The sequence below is a fragment of the Limulus polyphemus genome, unplaced genomic scaffold (genome assembly GCF_000517525.1).
Source record: "Limulus polyphemus unplaced genomic scaffold, Limulus_polyphemus-2.1.2 Scaffold3313, whole genome shotgun sequence".
NCBI classification, from domain to species: Eukaryota; Metazoa; Arthropoda; class Merostomata; order Xiphosura; family Limulidae; genus Limulus; species Limulus polyphemus.
In genome coordinates this window covers 87,881-101,890 of record NW_013668923.1, presented here as the reverse complement: position 1 = coordinate 101,890, position 14,010 = coordinate 87,881, and the positions used below count along the sequence as shown (strand labels likewise).

General features: G+C 34.8%; 1 protein-coding gene across 1 annotated transcript in view; it reads right to left on the bottom strand.

The window, feature by feature from the left end:
• LOC111088204 (A disintegrin and metalloproteinase with thrombospondin motifs 16-like) overlaps window positions 1-11,291 on the bottom strand; it is a gene marked incomplete at its 3' end in the record, with an annotated part of 37,204 nt that extends 25,913 nt beyond the window's left edge. The window contains exon 1 of the mRNA XM_022397543.1: window positions 11,103-11,291. Within this exon, the coding sequence (XP_022253251.1) occupies window positions 11,103-11,291 (189 nt within the window). The remainder of the gene's footprint in view (window positions 1-11,102) is intronic.
• Window positions 11,292-14,010: the final 2,719 nt, after the last annotated feature.

The following is a 14,010-nucleotide window of genomic DNA, read 5'->3' as shown; positions in this document are numbered from 1 at the left end:
ACGGGTATCGAAACCTGGATTCTAGCGTTGTAAGTCCGCAGACATACCGCTGTGCCGCTAGGAGCAAGTAAACATTGTATTGTTTGCTTGTTTGTAATTAAGCACAAAGCTACACAATGGGCTATCTGTGCTATCTATTTGGGCTATCTATTTTACCGAAAATACGGGAAACTGTCAGAGAGAGAGAGAGAGAGAACGTTTTTTCGATAACAGTAAATTTATTAGGCTCAAGATACTCAAGTGGGCGTGGGGTGGGGATTGCTTTCAATGTTCCGGACTTTATATAACATTCCAGTTTTCTTTCTTATAATAATTTGTGTGTAGAGCCCCTTGAGGTGCCTAGTTTAGGCCTATCAAAGTTTGTTGCTCTTGAAGTGCACGGGCTGTAAAGTTATATATATATAAAAAAACGCCTGGTCGACTCTCCTTATCACTTAAAAATAGGCCTAATTTTCAGAGGCGGACCTCATGTTGAACCTTTAACGGCTAAGTTGGTCCTTGTGCTACTACTTACGAAATTGTATGCGCGTACTTCACTGTAATTACTAGCTCATTAACCCTAGCAGCCGGCCCTCTGGTGTTAGACTATTTATGTAACGTCTTATGTGATGATGCTATTTTCTAACTTCCGTAAACTGAAATTCTCTGTGGCGCCGCTTAAATTGACTTGGTCGATCTCTGTTAAATTGTTCTATGAATGTTTATAGTCGGTGATTAGTGTAATTTTCAAACAAGAAACCCTGAGTTTTACCAGAAAAATCCGAGTTTTGCCATACAGTGTAATTTATCCATCCATCTGCGCGGTGCTTAATTACTGTATTATATTAGATGTTTTAGCTAAAGAAGCATTGTTCGCAATTGAATAATTTAGCTGATAACTTTAAAAGAATATACGTGAATTAAAAAAAAATATAATAAATTATTTGCACTTGCGTAGTCAGATGTGCTTATTTTTCTGTATTCCATGTTAAAACTTATCAGACACATCTTTCATATAATTACGATAAATTACCTCTTTCAAGACTGACTAATGTGAGTTTAATCTCTTGGTATGATTACATCTAGTTTGTTGAATAGCTATTAAACGTTTTCGATTTAATTAGTATATATTGAATCTGTAAAGAGTTCATTAAGAAAACTCAAGTCTTGTCTCTATGAGTTCGACAAATTGAAGGAATGTTTGCATCACATGTTTTTCTTGATGATTAAACTTAGTGCTGGAACTCTATGCGGGCAGGTTTTAATTTTTGCTTCACGCTTGATAGATATTCACTGCATAAAACGTTTTTTCTATCCGTTAAAGTTATCAAAATGAATTTGGACTTAACAAATGTTTAACCCAACTTTTAACGTCTGTAAAATACATTTTGGATTTAACAAGACATCGTGAGGTCTGTGGTAGATTTGAAACATTTTTGATACGTACTTTATTTGATACGGCAGGTCTAATGTTCATGATAGTCCGAAATTCTAAAAATATGCTGTCCTGCCAAAGGTATCTGGACATGTAGTCTCAGAAAAGGGGGGCCCTAGTGACCACTGTCCTTTTGCCTGAATAACTGCTCCTATTCCATAAGGTATGTTATTAATTATGTTGATATACGTGCCTGATACTCTTCATCTCACTTCATCTAACTTCTCATGATGGTCCCAAATAAGTTCTAAAGAACTGTAATCTGTTTTGAACTTGGACCACTCCAACACCGTGATATTATTTTGATACAAGGTATAGTTCGTACGTGCCTTGTGTTAGAAAACATTAACCTGCTGGAACATAACATGTGTTGACCAAACCCTCTGCCATGGATCCTGGAACAAAAGATAAGCTTGCTGAACAAAACCCTCTGCAACGGATCCTGGAACAAAACATAAGCTTGCTAGCCAGAACCTTCTGCAACGGATCCTGGAACAAAACATATGCTTGCTAGCCAGAACCTTCTGCAACGGATCCTGGAACAAAACATAAGCTTGCTAGCCAGAACCTTCTGCAACGGATCCTGGAACAAAACATAAGCTTGCTAGCCAGAACCTTCTGCAACGGATCCTGGAACAAAACATAAGCTTGCTAGCCAGAACCTTCTGCAACGGATCCTGGAACAAAACATATGCTTTCTAGCCAGAACCTTCTGCAACGGATCCTGGAACACAACATATGCTTGCTAGCCAGAACCTTCTGCAACGGATCCTGGAACAAAACATAAGCTTGCTAGCCAGAACCTTCTGCAACGGATCCTGGAACAAAACATAAGTTTGCTAGCCAGAACCTTCTGCAACGGATCCTGGAACAAAACATAAGCTTGCTAGCCAGAACCTTCTGCAACGGATCCTGGAACAAAACATAAGCTTGCTAGCCGGAACCTTCTGCAATGAACCCTGGAAGAAAAGCATAACTTTGCTGACCAAAACTCATGCCCTTGGAACATATACATTTAAGATTTCTATGGACATTGACGTGCAGTTGTAAAGATATATATCCCACAATTAAAGCAGTTTACACCATCATACCTCTTGCACAATATTTCACAGATAGCTCAACACAGTCCAGGCCAATACGTTTATCTACTTGTCTCTAGAGTCTAGACCCATACTTATACCTCATTTCTAAAGTGTGTGTGAAATGGCTATCATCAATCCACAAAATGTACAACGAATAATCGAGATTTCAATGTTGACGGGCTTTACGCTAGGAATTTAGTGTCGATAATTTGTTAATATTGAAGAACATTTGTTGTACCTATATACAACTATGTCTTATGCACAGACCTTACATATGGTGCTTATTCATATATAGCTTCAGTAGATGCAGTAAAGTCATCGGGAAATAATTGTAAACGTAGGTCGCGACTACTTGTCTACAAAACTTTCAGCTGATGAAATTCCTCATTTCTTTGGGAGGCTTTAGAGTAAATAGCACGTGATTAGGCACCACGACTGTTTTATGGATTACTTTTTTGCCACAGTCTCAACAGTCTGTAAGTTTTTCTTTCTGAAAGTCGGTATTCCCACAAATTAATTTTGACATTTTACGCTCCTACTCTGATTATTATTAATCTATTTATGAGGTGTTTTCTCTAAATTTATAACCACTGAGTTTCCGTGAAGAACATACCAGGTAGACTTTGTGTAATAGAACAGTGTATATTTGTTCTAAATTGTGACTTGACGAATGATTGTGATAGCAACAAACATACTTACAGAACAGCACTTTAATGCTCATAAAGTTTATTGGAATCCCAAGTAATTGAAAAGATAGTATCAGAAGATACATGGGCATATCATAAATTGGAACAACAGGAAGCAACCACACGAGATCGCTCAATCGACTTTTTTGAATAAAATCTTGATTTGCGAACACTAACTATTGGCCATGAATTCTACAAATGCTCAATACACGCTCATTTATTGCAGTAGCCGTCAAAACCTGTTTTACAACAAATTCGCAAGTAGTAACACCAAGCAACCTATAAATCCAAGGTATGCATAAACCTCACCGAATGGTTGAATAATAATTATCCAAGCACGTTCACAGTGGGAAATTGGTTTATCTTTACGACACCTCACCATCTTTGATAAATAAAACCAGTCATGGTTCAACCTAACAAACGACAACAGCGGCTGAATACTAATATCACAAGATGACAGTGGGAACTTGTTTTACCTTATAATAAGTCAACAGCATTGATAAATAAGGCGCGGCATGGCCAGGTGGTTAGGGCGCTCGACTCGCAATCTGAGGGTCGCGGGTTTGAATCCCCGTCACACCATACATGCTCGCCCTTTCAGTCGTAGCGGCGTTATAATGTGACGGTCAATCCCACTATTCGTTAGTAAAAGAGTAGCCCAAGAGTTGGTGGTGATGACTAGCTGCCTTCCCTCTAGTCTTACACTGCTAAATTAGGGACGGCTAGCGCAGATAGCCCTCGTGTAGCTTTGCGCGAAAATTCAAAACAAACAATCAAAACAATTGATAAATCAAACGTGTTACACTTCAACCTAACAAACAACAACAGTGGCTGGTTACCAACGTTACATGAGAACTTTCTTTACCTATAACTTCAACACATGTCCACAGCGTTCCTTTATGATACCAGTTATACTTCAATCTTACCACAGGTCAACAACATTAATTAGTAATACCAGTATTAGTATAGCCTCACCGCATGTTCAAAGCATATGTCTGGCATAAGGAAATCATCCACTGACAATGTCTGTTTCCAAATCATTGATGTATTTTGCCAGTGATGGGTTTTCAGAGCGTTCGATGTCAACAGCCTGGTCACACTAAAGAAATCCTCCTACAGTAACAAGTAGCTATTGGCTTCTCTTTCTTTCTGGATGTAATGAGCCGATAGAAGTCTCGGTGAATCAGGAAGGCCAGGTTCTTGGTTCTGTTCTCTTGGTTGAAAGCCAGATAGTAATTCCTTGGAAGGTTTGAGAGAGCGCCATGGAGTACTTTATTTTAAAGAATGGGCTCGTCTGGGTTCACTTGAAGCATTCTTACTTTGTCTTGACACTTGCAATTATCTTCTCATTCTTATGGTAAGTTCTCCAGTTCATTAATACATCAAGGAAACCTTCTGAATAACATAGAACTACAAAGGAAAACAGAAAAGCTTGCTTTTTCTATATTTAAACATAACAAATATTGATAATGGTATCAAACGACTACATATAATTTACTTTACAAGACCCGAGCGGTGGTCACTAATATCAACAGACCAAATAGAAAGACAGAGTATTTTCAGATTGGCATCCAGCGGAGATGCAACAAACTTTAGCATCATATTTGTGAGAGGTCAAACTTGAGCATGCTAATTTAATTGTATCCACAGACAAAAATGAATAAATAATTTTGACGAAAAGAGTTAAACTCAATTCTAAACTATAGGAAGGTAAAGTTTATAGTATAAACGTACCATAGTTGAACTGCCTCTCCTGACAGACAGAGTCAACTGAACATAAAACTACTTATCCAATTTGACTGAGAGAATCAGATTACTATTCCAGTTAATGTGAAAATTCAGCAAAACACCCAAGAGAAATAGAAACTCCCAACATTTAAGTCTGTCCTTGTTAGTTGATGTAAATTGGCTCTTCTGGTGGAGTTTTTCTCTCGTGAGTAAATCAAAAGATTGTTAATCACTAGAAACCACGCGAAAAATGTCGCTAATTTCGTAGAGACTGTTTTACTGGAGAATTGACATACACGACGGGAGTTCAGGTAAGAAAATGATGAAATGGAGTTTAAAGTTCGAGTCTATCTGACTCATGGTAAACCATATTAAGATCGATTAGCAGGAAGCATCTGGACCTATTAATATTAACTTCCGATCAGAGCAAACTTCCTACTTACTGCGGAACTAAAAGTCAACTTGGGAATGAGTATAGCTAATTAAATATAATTTTCTTTCTTATAAAAATTAGAATACACTGTTTCATCAGTTGGATATCGTCGCTGTTAACGACACTTTCGACAGTAAACTCAATAATGTCTTATGGGTGTTCATGGGTGTGCAGCAAATATCAAAACTAAAACACAATTAAATTCTAAACAATGTCATTGTAAGTAAAGGAATTTTTATCAGACTCTTTAATGAATCAACTTTGATTTGTTTTAGCACTTAAAACCGCTGCTTATTAAAATTCTGATATGATTCTAAAAGTACTAAGAGGAGCTAATGTATTGTTTGGATTTTATATTTGTTTTTTGTTTCCAAATGGTATTACTTAAGTAGAAAAAACTATAAAATGAAAGTTAAGATTCAAAAAACATCATCTTGATTATATACGATAACGAGACTGAGATAGTAAGTATACAGTAAGTTTCATACCTCATACTGTATGTATTGTTATTAATATCACACCTGGTTAAGAAACCAGGAAGTTTAAGACCAAATTCCAAGTGGGACAAGTATAATTTGAAGCCAGGCCAAGGCTTAATAAAAAAAAAAAAAAATTACACTTTCTCAAATGTTGTCGCCAATTTTATATTCGGAAGTCTAAGCATAAAAATCCAGACCTTTTCATTCCGATTCTATTTCTGTCAGTATTAAAAGAAAAGAGCATAGCCCTGGCCAGTAGCCAAAGAAAGCCAGCATCGTGACATCTACCAATTCTTACTCGCATGAAAGTAAAATTTGATAGTGAAAAGACTGAGTGAGTCAAGGAAGCCAAAGCTGAAATGTCGGCCGCGTGCGCAAGAAAATGGATATGTTTGCTCAGCTGAATTAGGAATATTTATATATATACATAATAGAGCTAATGGTAATATATCTCTTAAAATGTTTCAAATAACAAAGAAAGGATAGACTACGCAGAGTTCTACCATTAAGTGCAGGCTAACTGTAGACTAAAAGACCAACTTTGTTTCATTTTGACTGTTTTCTTTTTTTAATGCTTCTATGTATATTTTTTTTTACTCTTTTTAGTCTTTCTGGCTTCACATTTCAACCCGGATACTTGTGTTGCTGAAAAGACTTGAGTAGAAATTCTCTTTTTCGGAAAGGCTGCACGTGTCAATTTGTTCCCACGTTAACTCAATAACTGTACTAAGGTTAAAAAATAAGTTTCTTCACTTTCCGTCATTTATCAACATCAAAATCTAAAAGAAAAAAAGCCAATCAATAACTGATACTTCAGAGTTTTCAATAACAATAGGTTGGTTTATACTGGATACAATACACGGAACAATAACAATAGGTTGGTTTATACTGGATATAATACACGGAACAATAACAATAGGTTGGTTTATACTGGATATAATACACGGAACAATAACAATAGGTTGGTTTATACTGGATATAATACACGGAACAATAACAATAGGTTGGTTTATACTGGATATAATACACGGAACAATAACAATAGGTTGTTGGTTTATACTGGATATAATACACGGAACAATAACAATAGGTTGGTTTATACTGGATATAATACACGGAACAATAACAATAGGTTGGTTTATACTGGATATAATACACGGAACAATAACAATAGGTTGGTTTATACTGGATATAATACACGGAACAATAACAATAGGTTGGTTTATACTGGATATAATACACGGAATTATTATTTTTTATTCTAGGACAACTGATGGCTAATTTTACAAAACTGTACAAAAAGGAATATTTTCCCAACGCATAATAAGTTTTAGAAGCCAAACATGTATAAAACTGTTTATAGTAACCATTTCACGCAAAAATACATTTATACTTATGAAGTAAAAAAAAAGACTTGGCTGGATTCACAGTGGCAATATGGAATAGAGAAAACAAACTGGTGTTTGCTAGCTGTTCTGACAGCTGCTTATAAGAGAAGAAAGAACATTAAAGAAAGATGCTAATTTTATCGTTGTGCTGATGGAACTAAAGAGAAGCTCTCATCTAGTAGGAGATATCTATGTCGCTCGAATAAAATTAGGACTAATATTGTTAATATTTTCTCTTAAATCAGCTGTGTTTCAATGTCGTTATGACTCCCTCGGGTTTGTGTTTATCCTAAGTAATAATTCCCGCGTCTAGATATCGATAATATGGATTCTAAGTGTTTAGGAAGAATAGTATAGAATAAACGGGTTTAATACTGCTTTAGTGATAACTAGATTATTAAATGTATAAGTGAAAGCCATATATAAAATTAATTTGTCTACAATCTTTCTACAGCGTTGATGCCTTTTACAGCTACACACACCGATATTTCTCCGGTCACACAGCAGAAACAAGTTTATTTATATGACTATATTAATAAAGCATATCGTACACTTATTTCATATTAAACCTATATCGTTTATTATGCAAGAATCTAGAACCTGACCGATAGAGGGCGCAGGAGGGAGATTTAGCATAGTGAAAGGATAATAATGGCTGGAGAAAGGATGTGTAATAAGGTGCAGGTATGCGGTTTGACAGGCATCAACTGTAGTCAGCTACTACTCGGGTGGGGGCCACTTCAAAGAGACTATTATGAATTATTTATTACAGAAGTGATAAGGTCAGCTTGTCAGTGTGCCGGAACCTGGGATTAAACTCAGCTATGCTGTGAATGAAATACTAGGCAATGGTCACGAGAGCTCCTATTTTCACAGCGAATAGACGACCGTCTGTTGTTAAATAAGAGAGATGATAATTATTCTAGTTTGATCTATTAAATATAAAATCATATTAGCAAATTCAAATATGTAAAATGTACATGGTATAGGTTTTGTTTTTATACACATCATTACGCTCATTTACCGCTTGAGGCTGTCCAACCTTACAGGTAGACCTAGTGCGCGGGGTTTCTTTAAGCCGTGCTTGCATAAGTTGAAGTATGAAATATGGTCACTCAAACTGGTCATAGATGAATGTTGTTATCTAGCGTGGATAACAAACCCATGTAACCGCATGCTTAAGAAACCTTAATGACCAAATCGAGCCTAAATCGTCTGAAACACTCTTTTTCGCAATAAAAAGAGCAGAGAGGTGAGTACAAACACAAAACGAACATTAAGTCAAGACCGCGAAAGCTATAAACCTCCTCTGGGGGCCAGTTTTTACCACCGAGCACAGTTTGAAGCTGGTTATAGATTTTGTCATTTAATGTTTTTCACAGTTCAAGGAACTGAATCGCTTTTTCGTTAAACCCTAGACACGGTCTTTGTACTTGGTACTGTACATTAATAATTCTAAATCTATGCACTTTTTTCCTTTTTTCTTTTTTACATTTTCTGCTATTTTACTTAGAAATTCCACGATGAGAGAGTTAGCACAAAAAATGACCAAAAAGGTCAAGTAGATTTAAAAAGACTCCAAAACTCGAGCCATTTCAAATAGTTGACTATTCTTCTTCAGGAATAAAAAAAATAATCTTTTTTTATTCTTGAAGAAGAATAGTTAACCATTCGCAATCACTATAGTTTTGGGGTCTTTTGAAATCTAACTATTTAGAAATGCATATTAGCTTTACGACAATGCTAAGTAAAAATCAGAATACATCTTAAAGCCAATGCAGCCTTAGAATATCTCTGACGTTTTCTTAAGCGTCTTGTGATTTAACATACAGAAAAAAAAATCACATACAAAAAGAATCCAAAGGAATTAACTTGTCAATACCATTAAGTAAGATTGTTTAGGTAAAAAAATAAATTTAAGCGTCAAAGTTTTACTATAGCGGATGTCATTCTCATGAGAAAACCACACACGTAATTTCATTATAAAAAATAAATTTGAAAATTACCCAATGTAAAAAACTTTCTGTATTAAAGTGTTTTCTTTTCTTTGTGAGCAACTGAAACATCACATGAAGATCTAATCAGTACTTTTAATGTTCATCAGTTGTGCTCTAAAGATTACATTAGAAATAGCTCTCGCAAAAAAATGTAATATGGCAATGAACCATTTACGTTGCTATCATAGACAATAAACCCACATCGCGACAATGCACAGCGTTAGTTGCTAGGTGTGGCAGCCGCAAAGAGTGCTGATTGTTCAATGCAACCCACAACACAGGAACATATTGTTAAATGTTCCTAGTTGATAAAGTAATACAGGGTGTTACTGTTCAGGGAAAGTACAAAACGTCAATATGCTATGTATTTTTGTAGGTGGAATAACTACGAAAGAATGCACTTGTTAAACACACCTCGTAGTACCTCAAAAACGCTGTGCTTGTGTTTAGACAGCGAAGTTTTACAGTGTGTTATTTGCTCAGTAAAACTAGTAACAGAATATATTTTTATATTGTCTGACGACGAAACGACGTAAACAACTAAAACTTTAGTGTCAGAGGGTACTTGATTTTTTTTTTTTTGGCATTATATACAGTTAATTTACGTGTTATGTTTTTCCAAATAGTATTCAGGCATTAGGTACATTACTGGTCAGAATTGTGAAATGTTGCGGTTTTCTGGAGAGTTTTTTCTTAGTATGAAACGTTTGGATTTCACAATAAATGTTCTCACTTCAAAGGGGGGGGGGGCAGAATTTTGTTTTATTCTAATGTGAACATGTAGAGCATGAATATTTAAAAACTTAATTAGTTCAAAACCACGAGAAACTTAAACTAATAACCGCTCCTTACTTTTAGCTTTTTACTTGTCACCATTACTAAATTTAATTGCAAAATTCTGGTTGAAGAGAAAGGAACCTATGTATAACCAAGAGATGAAAAGAAGGGCGATGTTATCCAAACACGTTATAGTCATACAGGAATAACGATTTACGGCTAAAGAAAGCTGAATTGTAACTTCTTGCTGACGATCTAAAGCTTTCTTTAACACAAGCCGTGAATAGATCAAGTTTCGATTTGGTAAAAGTGAAACCACTTAGAAACCAGCTGGTGCGGTGTCGTGCAAGTAGAAGGATATTCAATATTGCTCTTAAACTTGTGTATATTATGCTGTTCTTATTCTAAAGTAGTTGTTTAAACAGTGCAGTTCGCGAATCTACTTGTGTAATTCTACGAATATCTCATATCTTGTGTGGTTTTATTTCTACTCAGTACTTTTCTTCAGCAAGTTTAAACGAAAGCTAATAATCTATGTTATTTTTAAGAAAACTAAAACAATAGAAGAGCAGAGAAACGATATGAAACATCGGTATGGGTATGTTTTCACTTGTCACCTGAAAGCGTTATAATTGCAAAGCTAATAGACAGCTAGTTTTAAATTGCAATATTCTGCTACAGAGATTCAAATGTGCTCAGTTCAGGCTGTGTTTATACGTACCTGTTGAGAACCAATCACATACAAAGATAAAATGGTTAATGGGTATTACAGAATTTCATAAAGGTTCTGTCACGTTTAGTACATTGATAAGCGTTTTGAAGCTAATGAAAAAAGTGAGTTTTATACAACGTTAATTAACAATTTTTGTTTATGTAGTTCATGTAAGACAATAAGATTCATAACTGGAATGTCGTCTAAAAACGTTTTATATTTACATAAACCTTTAATTCCTGCTATAGCAGGATTATTACATTTAAAAAAGTTAGTGTTTTCGAAAACAATGTAAAAACATAATTGTGGTTTGAATTAAAAGATTCATCAGAGCCTTAGAAATTAATTGTATTGATATCAAAATATCTTTTATAAAGATAAGAGTTTATAAAAGCTGTTGACTTACCTTTCCATCAACTTTTATGAAAAGGAAAATCAAGATCACCAACAAACGTTCTTGCTCTATTATTGTCTTCATATTCACCGCCAGGTGGCTAGAGGGAGCGACTGTGGCAATAGTTCTCACAATACGAGTAGCTGAAAGAGGAACAACATCCACACAGTCCGCTCGTATGTTAGAGAGTAAACTAAGCATGATATTTTACCGTGTGTTTCTAGCACGTTACCTCGTTCTTTCTAGGTGGCGCCACCTATGCAAAAGCTAGTGTCTGTATATAATTTTCAGGCATGATTGTTTTCATGAAGAATGAATTCGTGCGACACGTGCCATTCCCTATAGCCAAGTTCACGAGTATGTATACTTATATATATATATATATATAACACGCGTGTGTTTCTTGGCACAATATGAACACATGGGCGTTTGGGACACTATTTCATTACCAATGCCATGAATTTCCTCTTTGCCATATTATTTTAGCACTTGTTGTCACATTGCTTTCGTTTATGTCTATTGTTGGTGAGCATTTATCTTGTAAGTGTTACCTCGACAACATATAAACTGTGTTGCTTAATCTGTTAATATTCAGTCGCCAATAATGCAAACAACAAAGTCTCCTTTCTCTTGACATATTGACTATTAGCTGAACGTTGTCAAGATTATAGTTTCGAGTATTTTGAATATAAGTAAAGAATGTAAAGAATGCGAATTATTTTAAAGTTATTAAATAAACGCTCTGGCTTTTCTAGATTTTCTCATTTCTTTATGTAGATTTAAATAGTAAGCGTTTCCGAGCCTACAACTTTCCACATTAGCAAATTGGTGAGTCTATCTAATGTTTAAACTAACATTGACCCTTTTTCGTAGTCTAACATACAATAAAGAAGATGAATGTTTACGTTGTCTGTAGTTGGTGTAATTCAGTTTAACAACTGAAGGGTCAACACTTATATATAAATGTTTTAAAACGTCAACTTCAGTAGGAACTTCGCTATCCCAATTTTAATGAACAGCGAGAGAGTTGTTTTGTATTTTCCTTTATAACTTCGTGAGTTGAATTAATTCAAGTTTGTTTATTCGTTGTGCAGCACAAAGCTACACAATGAGCTATTTGTGCTCTGCCCGCAGCAGGTATCGAAAACCGATTTTTAGCGTTATTTGCCCACTGACTCGTTGCAGACCCACGGGGGGGGGGGAGCATTAACTCGTGTATAAGGTAGCTATGTTAAATGCATTAGGTAACCAGTAACTGAAATATAAAGTAAACTATGTTAAATGAGTTAAGTAGCCAGCAACTCAAGTATAGGGTAAACAATGTTAAATGTATTAAGTAATCAGCAACTCAAATATAAGGTAATTTATGTTAAATGAATTAAGTATTAACCAGCAACTCAAGTATAAGGTAAACAATGTTAAATGAGTTAGGTAATCAGCAACTCAAGTATAAGGTATGTGACGGATTTATTATTATTATTATATATATATTAATATTGATATTTGTGTAAATTAATTTATATTTAGAAATGTACATAACGTATACTGTTAAATATGTATTGCGAAACTCCCGCTTATTCTTTTAAGTTGTAGAAGATTCTCGAGTGTAAGAATCAACAATATAAGTGTGTATGTAAACGCTAGTGTCAGCTTCAGTATTGTTACGTACAACGGAAATTTAGAAAAACTCTCCACACGCCTATAAATATAACCAACGCGACGCGCCAAGAAACAGTATCTATTATTGATTTGCTATAGTTGGTATACTATAAACCTCAAAAGCTATAATTGTGAATAACGCTTATTAATCGCTAAATTTAAGATATTTGACCATTACAAATTACATTTCGAACATTACAAATAATTTAACTTCAGTGGATTCACATCGGACATGAGTACTTTTACGAAGATATTATATAACTTCAGTGGTAATAGAAACTCGACCTGTGATCAGCGAGAACTACAAAGCTAGCTAGCTCCCTATTAAGTGAATTATACCTACGTCTACTCGAAATTAACTCGCTCATCATGAACCTTCGATAAAACATCAAGGAAGTTCCAGACTAGAAAGTAAAATTTTTATATATAAATCCTTGTTTGCAATAACTATTTGTAATAACTGTTATTGTAAATTGTATTATTGTTTGTATATTAAAACATATTTGTATTAAAAAAGAAAAGAAAACTGTGTGTATCAATCTTTTTGGCAAATATCATAAATTGTATACATATCGGCATTTATTTAACTACTGAATTTAAATTATTATTTAGCTCGGTTTCAGACCATTAGAAATTGTAATACATAACAGGTAAACTATGTTAAGTGAGTTAGGTTCCATGAATATTGTAACGAATTTGTTATGTATTTATTTTAATATCAACGTTTGTTTAGACTAAATTTATATTTAGAAACATATATAGCTTAGACTGTTAAATATGTATTGCGAAACTCCCGCCTACTCTCCAAGGTTGTAGAAGATTCTCGAGAGTAAGAATCAACAATATATATATTTTTACGTAAACGTTTAAATATACCTCATTATTGTTATGTAATCTGAATTTTCTAGAAAATCTTCCCACGCCTATAAATACAACCAACGTGACGCGCCAAAAGAACAGTGGCTATTAGTAGTTCGATATAATCAGTGTGCTATAAACTTAGAAAGCTATAACTGTGATTTTTATAACGATTATCAATCGGAAAACTTCAGATATTTGACCAGGAACCTTTACAAAGTTCGAACATTACAAATTATTTAGCTTCAGTGGATTTTCATCGGACATTAGTATTTTTACGAAAATATTACCTAACTTCAACGGTGGAAAACCTAGCGTGTGTGGCTAAGGACAAAGTTAGCTAGCTTCCCGGCGAATCGTACTTACACCAACTCGTAATTAACTAGCTCATCGTAAACCCTCG